This window comes from Larimichthys crocea, chromosome XIII, assembly GCF_000972845.2.
Source record: "Larimichthys crocea isolate SSNF chromosome XIII, L_crocea_2.0, whole genome shotgun sequence".
Classification (NCBI taxonomy): domain Eukaryota; kingdom Metazoa; phylum Chordata; class Actinopteri; family Sciaenidae; genus Larimichthys; species Larimichthys crocea.
Window position 1 is genome coordinate 20,153,820 of NC_040023.1, and position 23,972 is coordinate 20,177,791.

The following is a 23,972-nucleotide window of genomic DNA, read 5'->3' on the forward strand; positions in this document are numbered from 1 at the left end:
ATTGCAAAATGTGTGTAAAGCAGAAAATGTGTTTAAAGTTTTGGAGATTTGAGATGAGGTTTTGCTCCCTGTGTGTCAGTTTAAATATTTGTGCTATCCATGTCATTTCAGTGTGTTAGCAACTGGACAAAACTGTAATTACATCCATTATTTGTTCATGCACAAGTAAGGGATGTTACCAGAGTTATATCTTCTTATTCAGTCAGTTTAGACTTACCTTTTTTTCTCTTAAAACAAGAAACAAGAATAATTGAAATGGTCTTCAACTGCAGCTGCACTGGCTTACTTATCTGCTTCCACTGCTGTGTGTGTGTGTTTTTATAGATAATTGTGTAAAAGCGACAAGAGAGGCATTATTGCCTGTGTCTAGGGAGAATGCACATCAGCCAACATCTAAACAACGGCACATCATTAATCATACGAGGCCTGTCCTTTGTGACCCCAGCCTGTAATTTGTTGAACCTTTAACAGTGTTAACTGTCCTGTTTTATGAGCTCTCCACTAATACTGAAGTGCAGAGATAAATCACCTCAGCACTTAATCCATGACTGTATTTTGGAGTCAGTCGTGTGCATTGACCTGCAGTGGGGCAGGAGATGGGGCACAGCAGGGTGGCCTGCCGGGATAGAGACTGTCCTGTACCCTGAGAGTTAGAGGTTGGCTCTTTCCACAAATCAGATTTATGTCGACTGCTGTCAGAGCATCGTTGAGCAAGACAGGAAACCCCTTAAGGGTTTCGACCATTGGTTAATTAATTAGTACGAGAAAAAAAAGACATATGATCTGAAGGAATGGCAGCTTGCCAAGACTGAGAGTAACGTGAAATTATTTTCGACCGGCATCACAAAGTAAACAGTAGTATATTAAATGCTGCTTTGCTTCATTTTATGTCTTTACCAAATGTGCAGTGATATGCTATATTGTATGTGTATGTATTGTGAACCACAGTCAGTGTTGGGATCATAGTATAAACCTGCTTGTTTGTGTTTTATTTAGGGTGTTCCTGGAAGCACGGGCTCCCCTGGTAGAGACGGCCCCCCAGGAACAAGGGTAAGATACTGACGTTACTTCTATTTGTTACACAGTGTGATTCAGTGGTTCTAGGGAATATATACTTTTGTCATGCAAATACATTTGACTACATGAAATTGACGATACAAAAGTTGATACAAAAGATGTTCAAGTCTCTTGTGGTACTTTTCCAGCTGTGCACTGTATCTGAGTTTCCAGCTGTGTTCGTCTGGTTTATGGAGACATAAAACCAAACGTCTTACTGCAAATGTAAAAAAAAAAATGTATAGAAACTGACCATAGATGAGATCCCAACTTATAAAGGCTCTGTGATACCAGCTGGTGGTAGATGATGCTGACAGAGGAATCAGGCCTTACAATATCCAACTGGGCTGTAAATAGCAAAACAGAGAGGCAGCCAGTGTGTAATGTGTCGGCGAGCAGAAAAAGGGGGTTTTATCCAAATACGTAATACGATAACAGAAGAGTTTTGTCCTGGCCTGACTCCTGGTGAGGTGAAAGACTCTACACATAATCCATCTGCTGTCTCTTTGTTGGCTGACAGGGGACTAGACACTCATCCCCACAGTGCAGTATCGTTTTCAGAAGAAGTCATGTGTAGTTTTCAGGCTTGTCATGTGGTTTACTTTAGTACACTTGTATCTTGGCTGGAGTTTCTTCCCACAATGCCAGATAGGTTTGGAGTTCATGAACTTTTAGCAAGAAAAGTGCAACTGCACATTTTGGTTGTTTAATTAAAGGTGGCAATAACAAGTATAACATTGTGGAAATACAGAATTTTACATTACATTACATTTTTACTTTTTTGTTGTTATTACAGTCTTTTACAAAGAAATGTATTGTTGCGTGTTTCCATTTGGCTCAAGAATGTCACTAACTTACCCACTGGTCACTATGCATTATCAATAATGTATATACAACAACCAGGATGCTGTAGTGATATACAGTGGGTTTCAAAAGTCTGAAACCACCAGTCAAATTGTTATTCAAAGCAAAGAGGGGCTTTCTCAACATCACATCAGTGCATGAAACTGTACAACACTTTTCAGAAACTTGATCGGTGGTATCCAAAGAATGATCAGGCAGACCAAAAGTGTCAAGATCACCTAAAATCAAGACCAGAGTGTACTAAGACTAGATAGTATATACATACTGTAGGTAGCTAATATGTATAGCTAATATATATAAAGTCTCTTTCTATGAAGGGTGAAGAGATTTCTGAAGACCTTTGGTGCGTAGGCACATCGCTAACATTAGGTAATGAGCTTGGCTAGTGTCGTACTTAGCTTGTGTCAGTTTATGCTTCCTTTCTAAGTGCAGATCAAGGTTTGATGTAGTCCCAACTGTCTCAGTAAGTGTTGCATTGCAAAATGTACATACTGCTATGTCTTTTCTTTCTGTCAGAAGAACTCTTTGTGGTTTAATTTGCCAAGTTTGATTTCAAAAGATTTGGCTGACATCTCCTTTCTGACAGCCACAGTCAGTCTTCTCCTGTTTCCCATATTCCCTTTCTTGGAGTGCGTGGGAATGAGGCCGGGGAGGTTAACAGTAACAAAAATGTATTTATTGGTTGCATTTGAAGCAGGAATTTCTAAATCCAATCACAGCAGTGATGTTAATACATAAATCAGACAATGCACAAGCAATTTAGTGTTATCCCTGCTGTTGCAACCTTCAAAAGTGGTCCAAACTTTTAGAGTATTGCAACACTGGACCACAAGAACTTCCCCAAGAAATAGAAAAGAAACTTCATCACAGATACATTGTTTTCTAAAGAAATATGCCAATGAGCAAAAGTATTATGAAACCCACAGTGAAACATGGTGGTGACAATATTAAAGTCTGGGTGTGATTTGCCTACTCTGGACTTTGACCTCTGCACTCAACTGACTTCAGAGACATGCTACACCCTCTGATTTGCTTCTTTGTGAAAAAAAGGATTATTACGCAGGAGGATAATGTCTTCAAACACACCTAAAAGCTTTACAAAAACTGCACTTAAAGACCAACAAATACCAAGGAGTCTTGACTACCATGGTCTGTTCTCCACAGTCACCTGACCTCAACCCCACTAAACATTTACGGGGGCACTCAAAGACTAAATACGGGAAGCTTTCAGGGACATTGTGACATCATGCCAGGATAACATGAGTCATCAGTTTGTGGAGTCCAGGCCAAGACAATCTGAAAATAATGTTCAGTTATGTTAAGATTCAGTTTTTCACTCACTCACTCACTCACTCACTCACTCACTCACTCACTCACTCACTCACTCACTCACTCACTCACTTTCATTGCTGGTATTGTAACTTCTAAAGAAGTTAATGTATTACATTCAAAATAAAAGCAAAACAAAAGTATCTTGACTAGTGGTCAGACTTTTGGATCTCATTCTGTATATAGTTTTTTATAGTTATATAGTTATAGTTATAGTTATAGTTATATTTTATGGCTGCTAGAGAGCTTAACATTGTGTTGAATTAACAAGGAAAACTCAAATTTCATCTAGATTCACTCAAATCAAGTTTGACTTCCAAATTAGCCAGGTGTTTTTTTACAAGCTACAACTTGTATTGATTTTAAGTATATTAAATATGACTAAAATGTGTGCATGTTTAAAATAAAACATAGCCATACTGAGTCATAGTTTAATTTGTGAAAGACATTTCCTTTATTGCTTTCATTATTGAGCCATTGTCTACACAACTGAATGCCTTGGAGGTGTAGATGGGGGTTTCTTTCTTAAGATTCTTGGTTATATTAAATACCATCTGTCAACCAAAAGTAAACCAATGAAAGAAATGTCCATCAGTTGGTAAATGTTAAGGAGAAAACAACTTGCTTACAAGTTTTTAAACACTTCACAGCTTGATTATTTTATGGCACAGTGACACAATGCACTGTTCAGCAGTTTACTGAAACCTGTCATCCTCAGATTTTAGAATAACCAGCCTGCACTGTAACACATCCACGCTCACACAATACAGTGCATGTAGGTATGAATGAAGACATTAAGTGAGGCGGCTTTAAACACCTTGAGGCAACACATCCATGCTCACACAATACAGTGCATGCTTATTAATGTAATTATTGAGTGTAATCATGTGAAATTACTAATCAGGGAGCAATTCTAGCTGCTATAAATTGGGAAAGACATCTTCCTTAGCTGCCCTGATTATGACAGGCCTCCCACATCTCCATTTCATCAGAAAGCTACAGCTCTGTTGTGTATTTTTGTATTTTTACGTGTTGTCACGACTGCTTAAAAAAACTCTTCAATGGTTATGTGTGTGGAATCACAAATAGATAATTATAATTTAGTTCCCATACACGACAGGAAACACCTCAGTTGGTGCTTTTATTCTGCAGCATCACACTGATATTTCTAGCAGCATGCTCAGGCTGAACTCTTTCTAAATATTTTCTTTCTCCAGCAGAGGCATAGGAAGCAGTAAGGAAAGGGACGCAATGAATACTGATAAGACTCGATTTCACAAGAGGTTATCAGTGTAGCAGTGATTTCTGCCCTCACCATTTGACAGCAATCTAGAAAGTACAATATAGCTATTTGAATAGTATTTATGAGCAAGAAGCAGCTTTTAAAAATGCACGATGCAATTCAAAACACTACTTTTTGGGGATTATTCCAGCAACTGGTCCGTATCATTTGATGCGTACAAAGCAGAACAGGGAAAACAGATAGTTCTTTGTTGATTCACTGTGAAACTTATCAATAATCACACAAGTCCACTGGGCATACATACAGTAGAGAACTTTTTGTGAGGTGTATGAAAGCCAAAAAAAATTGCCTGGCTTAGTGTGAAAAAGAACACAAGTCTAGCCAAGGCTGTCCTGCAGCAGCCAGTTAGATCAGTTAAAACAATAGCAACTGTCTCCTGGGTACTTTATTTGTCCATATCACAGCGTGATGGATCAAGGAGAGCTATAAATCTTTACTTTGTCATTGATGCTTGCATTACATACCGTTTTTTAACTTCAGGACCAAACTAAGTAGATCTATTTTCTTTCCCAAAGGCACAGGCTCATAAAAACATGCTGGCACCCTTGTCATTTAGAGACCCAAAATATCACTCTGACTCACAGCTTTATTATTTAAGATTCACTGATGAGTTGATGAATAATACAACACTGAGGAGGTGCAGTTCTCATCAGCATTTTACTTGTGCGTCCAAGCTCACCTCGTAGCCCTTTGCAAAGAAAATTTAATATAAATAAAAAGTTAAATTTCGTTAATCGAGGTTACACAACAAGGATATGAACTTTGATTGTCTGTGCTTCAGCATGCATACTAAAATCTGAATTCAATTAGCCTCACCTCAGTTTCTTAGACTGTAGGTCAGACGGTAAACTTCGTAGCTTGGCTCTCAAAACATATATTTTCGGGAATCTGGCTCCTGTGAGAGAAAGCAGAAGGCTGAATTTCTTATACCTTAAATATAAGAAGTTTGGATTATAATATAGTCAGTACTGGGAGTGTTTATGTTGTGACCACAGCTTGACCTGTGTCCCAGTGCCACAGCTAAAGCCTGTTTGCTTCACATTGGGAAATTTTGTAACTTTTTCTGTCTTTATATGTCATTGTTACTGTTCCAGATGTGTTTCTCCTCAGTTTGAAAGGATTTCAAAGTAAAACGTGTGTGACTTTGGGAGGAACTAAGGCCTCCTCCAGAGTCCCATTAGTGTTTACTTTGTGACACCAGAGTGACTCTCTCAGAGGAGCTTTCTGATTTCACACACTGGCTCAGCCTTTCAGAGGAGCAGAAGAAGATCACTTGTTTTTTTGTATATATATTTGGCAAGTAAAAATCCCCATGAGGATTCAACCAAGCTTGATGCTTTAGCTGTGGGAGTATTTAGGATGGAACACAACATGGGAATTACAACATATACTGTCGCTCTTTGTCTTGCTAAATAGGATAAGAAAACTGTACAAGCAAGACAACACATCAAGAAAACATCCTAATACATCAACTTAATTTATTTTTAATTAAATATTTAGAAAGTATTCTCAACTGTCATTCTCAGTATTTATACGATTTTATTGTTTTTAATTCATGACTTGTACCCTTACACATGTTAAACTATGTAAGGAGATTTCCCATGTTGAAAGGGCATCAGGCTCAATGTGTGACCACAAAGAAACTTCAGACATCCAAGCTAAAATGAAAGGATTAACTGAACCTCAGGTTAAGCTGTTTTCCAGGAGCTCAGCTTCCAAAATATGTATTCATAGCACTGACTTTGTTCAATAAGAATGACCCATAAATACTAAGCTACAAGAAAGCCATCATCATGTTATAATATATCATGTTATTATGTGTCATACATGAACAAAAACAGCCCTGAAAAATTGTCATACAGTAGGTATGAATGTGGTCGAACCACAGCGTCATGGAGAAGACATTAAGTGAGGTGGCTTTAAACACCTTGAGGCAACTAAAATACAGATTGTGAAAAGTCAGGAGTAATGCACCTGTTGGCAGATGTTGAGGTTGAACAGCTACCAGTGGGAGTACTAGATGAGTTTGGTTTCCATCAGTAGCCTGTATGTTAATTGCATTAGGAAATGACAGTGTTACAGTCGGTTTGGTCTGGAGACTTGCAGGAAATTCCTCAGGCCATTTAGAAAGAGATTGTGCAAAACAATTTTCAGCATACAGTTATAAAAGTGCAGCTATTTAATGCGGTGAGTGTTGTGTTCATCTGCGTCTCTTAGGGTCTACCGGGTAATATTGGACCACAGGGACGACAAGGACCTCCTGGACCCATTGTAAGTCTATAATTCTCAGCATCGTTTTTGTCTGTCAGATCGCCCTGAAACACAAACTGACTGATCCATCTGTCACCTCCACTCCATCTTTGTCTCTTTCACCTCGCCTGTCTTTATCTCAGGGAACCCCAGGAGCACCAGGAGCTCCAGGATCTGGCGGGTCAGCAGGGGCCCAAGGAGATCAAGGACTTCCTGTGAGTGAAAACATTTTGATAAGATTGAAAAAAACATGATACTGAACTTCTCTGAGATTTCTCCATTGAAATACATCTGCAGGCTGGGGAAATAGTTTTGTTTGTGACATAGTAACACAGTTATTGTGATACTGTGACCTGACCTCAACCTCATTAACCGTCATATAAACCCAAAGAAGGTTTAGAAACTGTCTGCGTGTTTGGTTTGCCCTGTTCCCAAGAGACCTCGGTGAGGTCTCACAAATTATTCCTCCACTCAACAGAGTTTGACATAACTTATCCAAATTAATGATGAAACATGGAGGACGTGACTTCTCCTCTTCTTCCTCCTCCGCCTCATTGCTCCCTAAATGTACAAAGAAGCAACAATATTAGAGCTGCATCACATAAAGTTAAGGATTTCTTCTATTATAAATAAAATTGTATAAGGTCATGCCTCACGGATTGTTTGGTTTTCTCATTTCTGTCCTGATCTCTGTCCTGATAGCTAACTGGAAACAGCCTGTTAGTATTGGACACAATCCTCACAATAACAAATGTATCATTTAGTTATATGGAAGTCTTGCTAACAAGACTGATTCTTTCAGAAAGACAAATCCTGGAACACTTATCTCATACAGTGACTTTTTAAGGAGTAATAAATAGTGCAGTCAGTCAGATTTTGTTAAGCCGTGCAAAAGGGGAAGAAAGCTGTGTAAGTGACACAACACAATCACAGAGAAGGATGTGGAGGAGAAGATGTTTGGTTCCAAACTTTGTGTAATGCTAACAGGGACAGATGATACTGTGATGTTGGTGACAGCTAATCGAGTCTTGGGTCAGCTTTGCAGGCCAGCAGCAAAGTTTGGCTCAGAGAGGGAGCTATAAATCACTTACCGACACATTCTCCCCCTTTCACGCACACACAAAACAGTAAGAGATCACATCTACCTCATCTTTCTCACATAGAGGATGAATATGAATGTATGCACATACAGCAAACAAACACAAACAGAGACAAAAAAATGAATCAGATCTCACTTTCCTGAGCTACAATCTCTTAAACATGCAACTTTTACTGTAGTTTTACAAACTTCAGCTCATGGTTAAATTGCTGATTCAGTCCCTGTTCTGCCCCCTGCAACCCTTTGCTAGGTTTCTGCTGCAAGAGAATATTTTTCTCTTTTAAACTCTCTTGGTTTTTATCTGAAAAAGCAGCCATTTAAGTCTGCAGGGAACTTTCAGATTTTGCGTCATCGAGTCATGACTGACCTTAAAGATGGGGAAGTCAGTCGTACCAGTTTTGTTGAGGTGGACACAAACGTGCCACACATTTCTACCAATCTGTTGAAGGACACTGGATTTCTACCATCAAAGGCGAGATAGAGTGTAAGGATTTGAAGCACTTTTCCTACAATTTCTTGACGTGAAACCCATAACTGTTCTGTTTTAGGAATGACATGATTCCTCTGAAAATGTTACGCTCTATCTATCAAGACCGATGTTCATAAAACCTCATAATAAGCTTATTATCAGGTCTTTCCAAGGTAAAAGTCTATATCTATCAGGTTAACTGGTCCAAGCTGTCAAAGATGTGACAGATGTCCCCAAAATCCATCTTGATTAGGCATTTAAAGCAGTGATTAAATTTAGTTTACTATTTCACACACCTCTGGGTTTTCCTCACAAGTCTGTCAAGTTGTCGTGGCACTTGATGATGTCCTGAGTGTGTGTCAGTGAGTGCAAGTGTGTGTGTGTGTGTGTCTGTCCTGGACAAAGAACTGTCTGCGGATGTGGTTTCCAGCGACTCAACCACCTGAGGCTTTTTTTAATTTATCTTGCTTGACTTGGTAGCAAGCCGCCCTATGTTTGCCAGTTACAAAAGAAAACAGCAACAATCTTCTCGTGGCGGTTTTATCAGTCCGCACTGAAGTGCTGTGCAAGAGGAAATAAATGTGCTTCTCTCTGTGGATGAACTGTAAAACATTTTGAGTGAAAAAACATTGACTCTGTACTTTGGACAGACACTGCATATACAAGGCACTGTGGAAAGATGGTTTTGATAAAAATAATAAAGAAATCATAATTTTACGAGAGATATTCTGGCCTTTTTTAAGTTTAGATACTTGTTTTGGCTCCTGCGTAGTTTAATTTGGTTTTCCCATGTCACCCTGATAAGACAGAATACATTTATATGCCCAGGAAGACTCGGGAGATCCAGACAGACACACAATGGAGGTCCAGGAGAAGACTTTTATTGTGGAGACCTGCACTCCAATTCCGCGGCTGTGTCAAATGTTGACACAGGCTTTCTATCATCTGCAGTATAATATGCATATGATATTTCAGGCCTATACACACATTCTCTATCGCTTCTTATCCACCAACCCACTTGGACAGTCAACCCGTGGTCAAGGACATGTTTCCCCCAAGATAAACAGGGTTTTATTCAAAAGCTCTAACAGCATTAAACTGATATTTGTCATATCAGCAGATGGCTCTGCGGCCAGAAAATATTTGTCTTTTATTTGCCTCTGGATTACAATGCATTACACTGTGATATGCATTCACAGGCTTCATGTGCTTGGCTGTTTTTTCTGTGCATGTGTGTGCTGTGATCAGATATGCATCTGTGTGCTTTAATGTGTTGGCAGTAGCAGAAAGCCATCCCATCTGAGGCACAGAGATTGCTCTCTCTTTGTGGGCACACAAGCTTTTGGGCTTATGTTTGTGTTTAGGACACAAAGAAGCTCTACACACTGTCAGAATGCAAATGAATTTAGTTAAAGCAGCTGTTAGATCAGGGAAGAAAGTGTTTGAGTGTGTGTTGAAGAGGCATAAAGAAAAGGAGAGAGATGGAGAGTAATGGGGTGGGGACGTTCAAGGGGAGAGAGAAAGAGATGAACATGGCTATTTCTGAGTACACATCTAAGTCGAATGTTTATTCTCCTCCTGTGTTTTTATGTTCCAGGGTCCTGCTGGTACCAAAGGCGATAAGGGAGAAAGAGTAAGTCACTCCACTCACATACCTCAACCACTGTTTAAATCAAATCAAGGTTTACTGCACCATTTTGCAGTGGAAGTATTGTTATTTCGCTGAAATAAAGGTCAGACTATTCCTCACTAATGCTTCACAACATGTTTTGGAGCAACAGAATTACTCTCCAGTACACAATTACTGTGTTTCACATTCATGTTTTTCGCAAGCATTAACTTCACTTTCGATCCCTCAACCTCGTTTAGAGTAAACTAAATCAAATCAGTGTTCATGGTTCAAATTCTCAGCAGAGCAGAGTCTGTATTTTCGCTGACACAGTAGCCAGGCCGTCACTGCCGAGGGCTTGAGAGACACGCAACTTGCCAAGTTGAATCGAACCTGTAATTCTTGTTTCTGTTAAGGACATTTGTACCTCGCTGCAGTTTCTTGTTGGAAGACCCGACATGAAAGTCTCTATAAAAAAAAACATGACAGGATTTTCTCCTCATTGTTGTGCATTTTGTGGTTTGGCCCAGTTGTGAATGCTTAGAATCTGGTTAGTATCTTGCAGCGTGCATCTATCCTCATTTCACAGTCCCAGAGTGAATTATGAGGTAATAAGTGAAAGTAAAGATTTACTACAATGCATTTAACTTAATATATCTTTGCTGTATACGTCAAATGATTGAATGAGGATGATGATCGGTACAGGGCAAATGAGAAGACCAGCGATAAAATCAATATCTTTTCAATGGAGTATTCAAGTGAATTAATATTGTACTTTGATAAAATAGGAATGGATTAAAATGGTCAAAATATCCTGACTTTTCTCCCCTTGAATGGGTCAAGAGCTTAAAATGAATCCTTCACTTCCCATTGTGCAGCTCTATACTGCCATCCATTATGCTGCAATCCATTACAAGTGGGAAGTCGAGCTTTAGCGTACATATTTCTTATCTATTACTTCAGATCTAAATGTGTCCCAGTGCATCTGCTTGGGAAAACATGGATGCCTGCAGGAAAGGATTTTCAACGTAAGGTTGTTTTTGGTGAGTGCAGTGGATTGCAGTATGAGATCAGGGGTCTTCAGCCATATTAAGGGCCAAAATTTTGCAAAACAGACACTGTGGAAGTCGAACTGTCAAATAAAATATATAATCAAAATTTAGGCCTAACTAGACGATTATTTCATACAAAATTGTTATTTTTATTAGTGTATATTTGTGTGAGCAGACTAAGAATATTAATCAACTTTAACCGGTTTTGAGACCACTATGCAGTTGCACCATCACCTTTAGTTTATGGTGGTTTAATACTTCAGGTCACAGAATTCTGGGGGCAGTAAAACAAACTATTGTTGTTTTAATAACAAAGTCAGGCAATAATTGGCCTTTTCCATCATTCTGTGAGCAACTGTGATGTGATTTTATGCTGCACACGGCATGAGTCTGCAAACAGCAAAAGTGAACGTTTGTTTTCTTGCTGAGAAGATAAGGTGTCTTGCTTGTCGCCTGCAGCTCTGCGTCTGACTGTCCCTCTTGTTCCATTACTCTCTGTAATATTTCAAACTGATCTGATGTCAAAAAACACAGTTTTGTTTTGTAGACACAAATTTAATGTCTCCTAAATGTCCACTCCCTTCAAACACCACCCTTTGTTTGTAAAGTCAGTTTTATGTTGAGACATTATACCGAGTTTTGGTCTTCATAACAATTAGACTGAACTTTCTGTATAAAATCTGTGGGGTGCCTTTTTAATTGTGTTTTTAAATTCAAACTCTAGATAACAAGTGCAATAAAAACAAAAGATTGATTTTAAAATGTGTTGCTCTGTAGATGATTAGTTCAGTGGAAATACAGTCAAAGTGAACAAAGTAACGCATATTTTATATGATTGACTTCTGTATATTTACTCTGTACTTTGCTCTCATAATTGTGCTATCTGTTATGTGTCTGTATGTCTTCAGAGTGTGTAATAAAGGTGGAGCACAGTCATTAAAGTGCCCACAAAACACCCACCCACCAATTAATCAACCACTTGTCTGGGGGTTTGTGTCCCTGTGGTCGGGTATCAGTGTACTGTGCGGTATCACACTGTAAGAGCTCTGTGTTTGTTTTTCAGGGTGATGTGCAATCCCAAGCCGCTGTGCGCGCAATCGCACGCCAAGTGTGTGAACAGCTCATCCAAAGTGAGTAATCGGTGATATTTACACATGACCACCAGCATGTTATTAAGGACCATTTCTTTGCTGAAAAGGGTTTCTTCTGACCTCAGCTGGCTTCGCTTCTCTTTTCTTATATTCTCTTGAATGGCGTCACAATAAAGAAGAAAGAAATAAAGAAGTAAAAACAAATAAAAAAACCATTAAAACCATTCTCCTCCTCTTCCTCTTGCAGGCCACTTGTCTCGCTATAACTCCATACTGAACCAGATTCCCGTCCAGTCGTCAGTATCAGTCCGAACAGTGCCCGGACCACCTGGAGAGCCGGGCAGGAGAGGCTCCCCAGGACCTCAAGGAGAGCAAGGGCCATCCGGCAGGCCAGGCTTCCCTGGTAGCAATGGCCAGAGCGGACGGCCAGGAGAGAGAGGTGAGAGAGGAAGTTTAAGGGTGTTATTTACAGGATACATAGCACAAGTCAAGAGTGAGGCAGACACGGCAATATCAATGCAGTAATATACAGACTGATTACTATCCATCATCCTTCATGGCTTGGGTTGGATGCTTTTTACCTGAAGTGAGGAGGTCATACTACAAATGACAAATAAAAAGTAGAGAATATATAATATGCAGTATAGAAAAGTATGCAGTATGATTTAGAAAACCCAATCCTTATCAATTTTTCTTAGATTTTTGTCTTCTGGGGGACATTTTATACCTTAATTACAAAGTTCACAGGAGATGAAGAGAGCGTATCTCAATCCCTGTGTTTGTTATGATATTTGTAACTGTGTCTCCAATTCTGTATTCAGATTATTCAGAAGTGTATAGAGATTTGTATTGTGCTGGAATACATGTGACTTTTGCTACACTTCTGCTGTGGCAGAGATCCACAAATGTGTGTGAAGATTTGTGACAGATGAGGAATGACATGTAACATATGTCCGTAGCTCGATTCTGTAGAGTCCGTATGTCCATAGAGAGGCTTCAAAGGGCCCCAACCTTTGTGTTTTCTGTCATAGTTTAAAACTAACCAGAGGGCCTTGGTTTGGAAAGAGGAATCACTTTCTGTTTATTTAAAGGGGAAGCATGCCAATCTTACACACCAAAGTCTGTTTACAGGTCTTGAGGAGTACTTTTGCATTTATGATAGAAGTTGCCTTTTGTGGCTCCAAAGGGACCAAAGAGTATGAGTCTAATAAATGTCCTCATGTGAAAAAAAAATCTGTGGGTGTGTGAAAGAAGTGATCTTACCTCTGTGCTCGATGCTAGTGACTCAAGGCTACATGAGCCACTGGTAGCACAACACATCCACCAGACTGTCAGCAGTCAAGTTACATTATGTGTAACGTAGGCGCCAGATTTGACAAGGGAAAAAAATCTGACATCCGTGGTTCTGCTGCATCAATTTTTATGCTTTTTTTTATTAAACTGTCCAATGTGAGTGTTATAGGAATATCTCTAAAAATATCACTATAAATATTTCATCCTTAAGTAGAAAAAAGAAAGTACTTCAGTGTCTTGATTCTTTTCTTTCAAATAAAATAAAAATAAGTGTTCTGGCCATTCAAAAACAATTTTTAAAATTTAATAATATAAATGAATGTCATGATTTGTGCACATTTTAAATAAATAAAAAACACTAGATTTCTACACAATAGGAAAGAGTCCCTTGGAAAAAGTAGGTCAGGCAGCCAAGAGAAAGAAGTGACCTTGTTAGATGTTGTCGTTGTCTTCTAAATGAGTGATGAAGCCAGTTTGGTTAAAGATGATTATTGTGACGAGCCTCTAAAGCTGTAATAAATGTTTATGTAAATGAAGTGTTCAGCTGGTGAGGGCAGTGTGGTGGTAAAATAATCAAACACATTACTGTATGTAAAGTGATGCGTTTTCTTTATCAACAATGGCCAGGGGCTTTTATTGTGAAAAGAACTGAAACCAGAAAGTCTCCAGTTGGACTTTCAACCTGTCTGCTTGTTTGCTGCTTTTCGTCTGGTCTGGCCTTCTCTCTCTGACGTGCAGCGGAGGTCAGAGCTCCCAGGAGGTTCAGTCCAAGCCAGAAGACAGTAACTCCAGTATCCATGAGGTCATTCCTCTTCCATGAGCCCTTAGAGGAGAAACTGCCTTTGCGAGGCTCCGTCTTCATCACTAAAACATGCAGCCCACACTAGAGAACCACATACTGAATGAGCCTTGCACACACAGAGGCTTCGGAAAGCTGAGATCAGTCAAACGCCTGTCCGGAAATGTCCAGCATGCTTACCTCCTCCAAAGAGGTTCAGACCTTTAATTCTCCCCAATAACATTTATGATCTGCAGCCACTGGTCTACCACACACACACACACACACACACACACTGTTTTACTGTTTTATAGGCTGAACTGAAACCAGAGTAGTCCAAATATCATAAAAGATGTATGGCTTACTTAGGAAATGTAGACATGTTATTATTAAGTCAGATGGTCCATGTAGGGCTGATACCAGAATGAAGAACAAAGCTGTGCTCAGTGCTCAGACTCAACAGATGAAACCATTTATATTACACATATTCAAATCAATTTCAAATCAAATCAATTTTATTTGTATAGCCCAAAGTCACAAAGTACATTTGCCTCCCCCAGGACGGACAGACGTGCAATGGATGTCACGTGTACAGGGCAAATTAACACAAACATATTGTACAATTACAATAACTGACAAAATGACAATGAATCACAATGAATGATAAAAATGATTACAGTAACAGATATGGTAGTAATAATGACAGTAATAATATATGTAGTGGACGTCGTGCAGGATCACAGCAGCAGCCACGATCCACGAGAACCTGCTGGACGACAGATTGTCATTGAGCATAGAAATCCAGAGGGTCAGCTAGCAGCCATTATAAGGACAGAATATCACACGATGAGGCCACCAGTGTAGAAAATATTTTTTTATTTGAGGTAATGTAAAATGTTTTCTCCTCAGCCTCATTGTGCTTACTTCCTCTTTACTGATGCAATTGATTAAGACAGTCGTAAAAGCAGCATGACAGAAAATCTGCAGATCACCAGTTTAATGTCATTCCCTAATATTAGAGCGTATGAAAAATATTCCATTAGGTCATTCAGACAGCTGCACCACTGGACAGCAGCGCAGAGTTGACTTTTATAAGACTGATCATCCAGACATAATTTATTCAGCACCAAAATGTGTAATGTAATATCAATGTTGGAATAGAAAGTGGTTATTCAGATGATAGCCTGTTACAAGTAAACATCCTGCATTCAAGCTCTTATTTCTGTCAAAATACAGACGTTTTAACAGCAACATTTACTTACTTAAGTCCTGATTTTGGAAAATGCGGCCCGTCTTTCTGTGATATATTTACATGATTTGATTGTTAATACTGATGCAACTATGTCAAAGTCAAGCTGGAGCTGCTTTTAACTTTTAATATTTAATTAAGTAGTTTATTCAAGTTTCTAATCTAAAGGGTCAGGGCCGCTCCAAAGGGTCACAGGATATCTGAGGAGTCTAGAAGTTCATTTTTAAAAAATTATTTCTTTATTCTTTGATTTTTTTTGTAAAATAATGACTAAATTCTTTAGGTCAAACAGTTATTTAAATTAAACCATGTGAGAAGTTTTGTGGCAAAATCTCTCATTGATGGAGCTGTTAATAATTCATGGTTTAATCTAAAGAAATGCTTTGTATTTTTTACAAGCTTGTTATAATCTGTAGCTGTTGCAGAGCAAAAAGTGCGATATTACCCACTGAAATGAAGTGGAGAAGTGCAAAGTACGTACGTTTAAGTGTACTTGAGTGCAAGTACAGTACTTCAGTGATGTGATCTCGTGTTTAACTTGGACTCTTTGAACTGTGTGTGTTTCCAGGTCTACCGGGAGAGAAGGGAGACAGGGGGAGTCCAGGCATTGGGACTCAGGGACCTCGAGGACCACCAGGACCTCCAGGTAAGATACAAACAGATATACAATCATGAGAATGATTGATGAGCTACACAAACTGAATCCTTTTTCTCCAGTCAAGAGGTGCGGTAGCTGCTTCAAAATATGATAAATAAGTATTGTTCTGATCCACAAAACATTTGTTTTGGGTGTTTTCTGTCTGTGACAAGCTGGAGATAGCTATGTGGAATCTTTTCCATTGTGTTTCCTCTGAACAAAAAAACAGTCTCAAATATTAAAACAATAGAATAGCACAAAGACTTGGGTTCTGGATCTACTTTTCTCTTTGTTAAGTCTCCATCTGAGAAACGCAAGCAGACGTTTTGGACCGTGAACATAATTCTCTGTATTGATTTCCCTGTGCGATGTGTAGAGTTTGAGGTTTGTGTTATGAAAATATGCCAGTGCTGGGTTTTTCTGTTTACTGTTATGTGATCAATACTCACAGAACAAGCTGACAAAACTCCCTGGAAACTTTTCAATGATCAGATAAGTGTTAAAAAAAAACCCTGAAAACTCCTGTATATGCAAACGGAAATCTTTTTTTTTTTCTGAGAGAAAGGTAGCTCTGTCTTCATCTGCTGTGCTTTTTCTTGAATATTTGTGGGATGATAATTTAAGCACTTGGCAAATGCCATTCTCCTCAAAATACTGAATTCGTATTTCTGCTGACTGCTGAAGTGAGTCCTGATGGAGCAGTTTCTCGTGTAAATGGTAAAAAGAAACTTCTCGTTAAATTTCAGCTATGAACTGAGCTATCCCTGCTCCGTCCCTCAGCCATTCACTGTCATCACCCGTATCCAGACATGGCAGTCATGTCATTCGTGTCATGTTGTCACAACAGAGAGAGGGATTAAGAGATTGAAGAGGTGATAGCACAGTGACAGTGGTACCCTCCACTGCACATTTCAGTTTATTTCCCTCCCTTCTCTTTCTTCCTTTATCCCCTCTCACCAGGTTTCACACCGCCAGAGTCCTTGTATCGAATGTTTGTTGATCTGTGGTCATGTCTGTAAATATTTTGCTACAGAGGTGGCTTGGACAAGGGCTGTATTTTCAGCAGCACAGAGGCTACTGAATGATCATGGACATATTCAAATGTAAAATGCTAAATGTATTTCCATGACCTCATACTATAGGAATACTACAGGCAGCAGTGCGTTTCTATGATCCTCTCACTCTCCCACAACTACAAATTGCTACTCGTCACTTTGATCTTGAAGGTCACACTACTCCATAAAGTATACAATACAATATAGTGTAGAGTTCACAGTTTATAGTTTAGAGAATATTATAGACTAAAGACAAAGAGAGAATAGATTCAACTCACGGAAGGGAACGACTGAGAGAAAAAGTCCAATTACAAATCCGTCTGCTACTTCAGCACTGTGGATTTATTAACACACAGCACAGGTACATTCAATCGTTGAGCGGATGTGCTGTGGAACGAATTTTCTTACTGACGACAGCTGCAGGGGACGAACGGCGTAGAGTTGTGTGAGTCACAGGCAAAACAAGATTGTGAGGTTTTGTGTGTCTTTGGTTTTTGGACCCAGCACATCAAAACTTTTTTACAGAATTTGTAAAATATGATGATATTTCAGAGGCATGGTCACAGACGTATATTCCGGGTTTTACAAACCACAGTCAGATAAAGAATCATGTTGTTCATGATGTATTTTAGGCAATGTGGCTGATTTAATGTGTTCGCTCATCGTTGACACAGACTCTTTCTCTCTCCTCAGGTCTGCCTGGTGAAGGACGAACAGGCAGCCAGGGCCCCCCTGGTCGGCCCGGTAACCCGGGAACACAGGGGAGGTCGGGGAATCCAGGTTCCACGGGACCAGCTGGCCCACCAGGATACTGTGACCAGAACTCCTGTCTGGGGTACAACGTTGGAGGTAAGCATTATGCAGATGCTATTTAGGCACTGGTAACACTTACCTTAACCCCTCTTATTAATGAGAAGAACATAAACATTTAATAAATGGCTTATAACACACATGCTGTTGTGAGCAGATATAAGGACATTTTACTGTATGTGTTAATGTACAGCATTTGTCAACATTTATAACATCTCCTATTATGGGAAATTTTATATTGTGTGTTGTAAAACCAATTATTAAATGTTTGAAAGTATTGTTTATACTGTAACACGTGAAACTAAACTGAGATTGTTCAGGCAGGTAGCCAAACACGATGTTCTCACATGAGCTAAGTGACAAGAGATGCCTTCAGCATACTGGTGCCCAGTGGTTCCCAAACTGGGAGTGCAGAGTCATTACAGAATGATGCTGTCAGGCTGTTATGACTCATTTAAAAACACACATGTTGTTTATATGAAGATGCTCATAGCAGGTGCCTCGAGTCTTTTGTGTCTAAAAACTCTTGCATTTCAGGGAAAATTTCACCGGTGTTTCTCTTTTGCACAACAAAAACAAAAAGAAAACTTCAGCTTCCAAAAAAAAGGTGGCTTCAAAGTTAGGGAGACAGTGCTGTAGACAAATGAGCTCAGACGCACACATGTACACAGCAGGTCAGGGTCTGGCATTTGAAACAAAAATAACATTTTGACTGGAATATTTTCCCAAACTTTGCGAAAGCTCAAAATATCCAGACTTTACAAAAACATTGTCTGCTGTTTATTTAGACCTTATTTGTTCTGATTTGTCTGCACATTAACTTTATTCCTTTTTTTACACTTTCAAAAGACTTGTTGAGCATCCATGAGTGATTACTAAATAATTCATTCAGATTAGTTTCATTTTTAATATTTAATAATTTGTCGACATAACACAGCTTAAAAAGTCTAACCCTTCACAGTCTCTCCACATTCCATATTATATGTATAAAACATTGAAATATTGTTTTCACAGTGACAGCTAGCTGTGAGTTGGTTATTGTTCTCGTAAAGCTCTCAGAGAATTGGAGAGTAATCTGACTTTTATGGTTGTTCCACTGTGAAGTTTATACATTCAGATCCACACTGGTGGATTAAGAAGTTAACTATGTCACTGACCGAAGCTATTCGCCTTTATTGAGATGTAATAAAATATGCTGTTACACACACACACACACACACACACTTTCTTTGAATATCCATACTGAAGAGGACCTTACTTGGCCTAATGGGTCTATTGTCTCAGCTCGGACATTACACATACACAACAGCTTCTGACGAGTCGTCTTAATGAAATATCATCTGCTAAAGGTAGCTGATGGATGAGACATTACTTCATCCATCAAACCAGATTTATTCAATATAAAAAGGATTCCAGTCAGAATGTTTTTTTTTTTAAGTTTTATGACTTTGAAGTGGCCTGTTATTCTCAACCACGCAAAGATTAAATGCTGCCTTCCCGACCACTTAAAAGGAAAACTGCAATTATAAAATACGATATGTGAAGTAGTATTGTTCTTTCACAGCAGCTAGAGTTCAAAACTTAAATGTGTCACTGTAAATGTGCCAAAGTTCAACAGCGTCCACTGTGTAAACACGTTTGGACTGATAGATATCCCCCCTCCCTCCACCCATGATTACATTCAGAGAGTTGACAACTTACACTATACAAAGGATATTATAGAGATAGTTTAGTATTTTTTCTACTTACCCTAACTCATTGTTGCCTTTTTAAAACTAATGCAGTTTAAAGCTGTGTGACCAGTGAGGTTAGCTCAATTCTTTACCTGAGTCAGGTGTCTAACTTTACAGCTTCTCATTCACTTCAGTAAAGAAAGACACACTGGACCTTTAATCACATTGTTGAATTATATGTAGATACACACAATGGATTATATATTATATATCTGAATCATACATATCTTAGGTCTTGCTCTTCAAACCAAAATACTCTCATACTTATTGCTCATGCCTATCTAATAAAAAACAGGCTACAGTCAGCAGCCACTTAGTTTTGCTTTGCATAAAGACTGCAAACGGGGGAAACAGCAGCTGGACTGGCTCCGGGCCAAGAAATAGTCTGGCACATAAACCCCCCTGTAAAACTGTTTTTATACAGTTTTTTGTACAGATTAAACAAACAAGATACAAAATGGTAATGAGTGTGCTTTATAGGTATGTGTAGGCAGATTTTTTAACCTTTGGACAGAGCCGGGCGAGCTGTGCTCACCCTGTTGTACCTTTTGTGCATGAATGTGGTATCGATCTTCTCATCTAATTCTTGGAGAGACTGAATGGGCATATTTCACAAAAGGCCAGGCTATTGTTTAAGCATCTCTTAGAACTACATGCAGGAATGAGAATATCCTGCTTTAGGCAGTAGAAATAAAACAGTAGCTAATAACTTTATATCAAAGGTCTTATTTCTTAAAAATATAAATCACTAAAATTCATGACTCTGGAGTTGCCTGCATGACCTTTATGTGATGTGATTTTGTTGAGTAATATGTGACGAAACTGCAGTTATGGTGTGTAATTGCAAAAAAGAAAAATTATGGCTGACCACTGTTTGATTCAGTATTACTCACAAGGCATGTTTTTCTTGGTATACTCTGTACACTTTGTTGTTCTGATTCATGTGTTATAAATCTTTATTTGTACTTTCTTATGTACATAAAGAGAAATAGAGATCTGACACATTTTCCCTCTTTCCAAACATTTAATATTAATGTCTCAATATTTATTTGAGCTAAATTTATTGTAGGAATTACTCTGTGTGTGTGTGTTTTCCTCTAAAAGAGAGAAGCAGATTCCAACACACATTTTTAACCTCCAAACCACAACTCTCTGTTCTGTTTGAGAGGTTTAACTCTTTGGTGTCGTTGGGTTTTTTTTCCCTCTTGTAACGTCTTCTCTCCTCCCTGTGTTCCCCTTCCCTCTGTCTCCTCCTCTTTCTGACTGAAGTTCAACAGGACTATGGGAATGATTACTGAGGAGCATTCTCCAACGTCCTCCTCCTCTCCTCCTCCTCCTGTGCCCTGTACATAAGACTAGAAATTGATACATTTTTCCTTCAAGGCCTCCATATTTCTTGGGATGGATAATTACTCCTGACCCTGGTGTTTAACCTCTATTCCCTGCAGCAGCGTTTTTTAAAATTCCGTTCCTCCAGAGCCCTTCTTTTTCCAAATTACTTTTGCAATCAACACTTTATTTTCACTGTAAAATTACCAGGATTTCTATAAGGCAATAAATTTAACAACCCTAAAATCTTTATTCACCTAGTTTAATTAAAAAGCAAGGTGGCTCCACAGTAGAACAGGTGATTTAAGGTAGATTTATGCTCTCATTTTGGTCTGGTGTAAGATTTTATAAGCCACCAGAGTTTCAGTCTTCATGCTCATGAGCACACAGAGCATCTGTGATTCCTTATAATGAGCAGAACCTGGATTCACTTGTGCAATCAGTTGACTTTCTTGATAGAGCGGGGTCGTTAATCTGACTGTGTCATCACTTGACAGTCTCTGAGGCAAAAATGGATTAGCTTACCTTCCCACAAGACCAAAAAAAAAAACCCATAACGCTGCTGTGATGATCACCACCACTGATCCCAGCACCATCTGTCAACAAACACTCATGCACACAATGCTGCAGCAGCCTCAAATCTCTTCAAAGCTAATCTCATCTTTCAAAGCCTGATGAATCAGCTAAATAGTGATGAACTGCTTTGATTGTGATTGGTTACATTCATTACTGAACAGCTCCTCTATCTCTACAATCTCATACACTGTAAACTGGGCAGAACATTTCTGTTCTACCCCTCATGTTTTCCAGAGGTGATCTTTTAATTTCTGGAAAACTAATCAGATCTGGGCAATATGGGGTAGAAATTTAATTTCATTAACCCACTTCCTCATTAACCAAATCTGGACACTCTCGTGGGTCTCAGATCTGCTTGTGCTGCTCTCATTCAACTTGTTTTGTAACATTTAAATAGCACACTGACTCCTTATTGCTTTTAAATGGTGGTGGTGGTGGTTGCGGACCCAACACCAGTCTTAACTTGGCTCCATGCTCGCCCAAGGTGGTGGTTTTATGTTAGCTGCAGTGATCCAGAAGCATTCACTCAAACTGACCCTAAATATTCCCACCACCCCAGTCCAACCTCTGCCTCATGGCGGCTACCAGCCGTACAACCAGCCATACAACCCTGCTGCGCTGACTTACAACGACCAAGGAGGCGAAGAAGAGGAGGATGAGGAGGGAGAGGAAGAGCAGGACCCCTATTACCGTGGTTACCCCCCTCAGTACTACCCCCAACAGCCATCCCAGCTGGCACGTGGTTACCGCTCAAACCCCACCGACTCTGAGGACACGGAGCTGAGGTCACCGGGCGTCGCCAGGAGGTTTCCACGTGACGCCGTCATCGTCATGGAGGAGAGTGAGGAGGGAGGACTTTAGAAGAAGGATGGACTCACCTAAAGTGCTTGAGCCCTGCACGCCACAACACACACACACACTGATACTCACACATGGAAACAAATACACAGACTGACATGCATACACACACACACACACACACACACACACACACATTGTCCCCTATCTGAAACTGTGGTGAGAACCCCCCTGCCCCTTTCTCGTGTATCCAGTGGTTTTCTCCACCAGATGAAACAATGTAAATAGCCCTGTGGACTCTTGTACGATATCTCTGTAAAAGGGGGGTCCGAAAAGTGCCTGATCTATGTTAGCATCGTCCAAGTGGTAATGTAAAGGTAAGACCTGTTTCTTCACCATCTCACAGCTGATTTCAGGACTAAACCCTTCTTTTTCGTGTGAAGCTGCATGTCTCCTTTGAGCCAACCATTTCAGTGTGTAACTGGACACGTGCATCTTGTTTTGGTTGTGTGTAACTTGCTAGATTATTTTACAGTTCAAATCGAGGACGATGAGCCGGCAACATTTGTACAGGCTGCTTTTTATAATGATGAATTCTGATTCCCCTCCGTCTCCATGCTGTCTTTATTTCAGTGTGTAAAGGAATATTGAAATGTTTTTTTTTTGTTTTTTTTAAGTGACAGTATTGTGTTGAGTTTGCTTCTTTTTTACTATTATTGGAGTTAATCCACTAAATTGGATGTTGAAGCAAATTTGTTAATTTTACCTAAACACTGTGGAAGATACTTTTTAAAATGATTGTTTTTATTTAGAGAAAATCTGGCTGCCGTTACATTTTGTCCTGCGATATTTCATTCAGTTGGACCAGGTCTGTTCTGAGTTTTAATACTCAGACTTCTGGTGAATCAAGAAGAAAAATCTGTGTTGTTTGTGTCTTGTGTTTCTGCCCCCAGTTTGTTCGTTTATTGTTCTTATGCAAAGTCGGGCCTGCTCACTGTGGAAGCTGTTTGCTCACTGGTTAATCTCTGACCTCTCGCTGGAATAAGACCTGGATCCAGTTATTAGTCCAAACTGTCAGATGTCTCTCAGTGGAACCAGTGAGGACTGAACCACAGGCGTGAACTCTCCCCCTCCTGCACTGCAGTCTGAAAAAACAAGCACTAAAGAAACTACAAGTTAAGCTGTGAGCTGGCCCTGGTTTATTTGAGATTTAAACTTGAACGGTCTTAATAAGGAATGTGTCTCACCACCACACCCCTTAGTACAATATGAACTTATTTATTTTATATTTTGTTTGCTTTTATAACCAATAAATCTGTTATGAGACTATAAACGTGTGTTTTAGGTCATTTGTTGAACTTTAATGATACGAAAAGGTCAAACTTTAACTAGATTTCATATTTATATACAAACTTTACTTGACGAGAACAGGCTTATTAAATTGTTTATTAGTTTATTTTGCAACTGCACAGAACAGATTTACACTTCAACATCATTTCTAACACACTGACAAGACCGAAATCTCAGGACTTCCTGACCAAAGTCAACATTATTGTACTGAAACCACACCGATGGCCTGAATGTTGTCATAG

General features: G+C 39.3%; 1 protein-coding gene across 4 annotated transcripts in view; it reads left to right on the top strand.

Moving 5' to 3' along the window:
• The window catches only part of col14a1a (collagen, type XIV, alpha 1a), a 125,051-nt gene extending 101,338 nt beyond the window's left edge, over positions 1-23,713 (top strand). For 3 of the 4 annotated variants that reach the window (XM_027286037.1, XM_027286036.1, XM_027286038.1), the window contains 9 exons: positions 997-1,050; positions 6,770-6,823; positions 6,946-7,017; positions 9,968-10,003; positions 12,095-12,161; positions 12,370-12,561; positions 16,011-16,088; positions 17,828-17,983; positions 22,142-23,713. In XM_027286037.1, coding sequence (XP_027141838.1) covers positions 997-1,050; positions 6,770-6,823; positions 6,946-7,017; positions 9,968-10,003; positions 12,095-12,161; positions 12,370-12,561; positions 16,011-16,088; positions 17,828-17,983; positions 22,142-22,443 — 1,011 coding nt within the window. In that variant the 3' untranslated portion in view covers positions 22,444-23,713. Of the gene's footprint in view, positions 1-996; positions 1,051-6,769; positions 6,824-6,945; positions 7,018-9,967; positions 10,004-12,094; positions 12,162-12,369; positions 12,562-16,010; positions 16,089-17,827; positions 17,984-20,946 lie in introns of all 4 variants that reach the window. The other variant, XM_019256895.2, reaches the window with a different exon arrangement.
• The last annotated feature ends 259 nt before the right edge of the window (positions 23,714-23,972 follow it).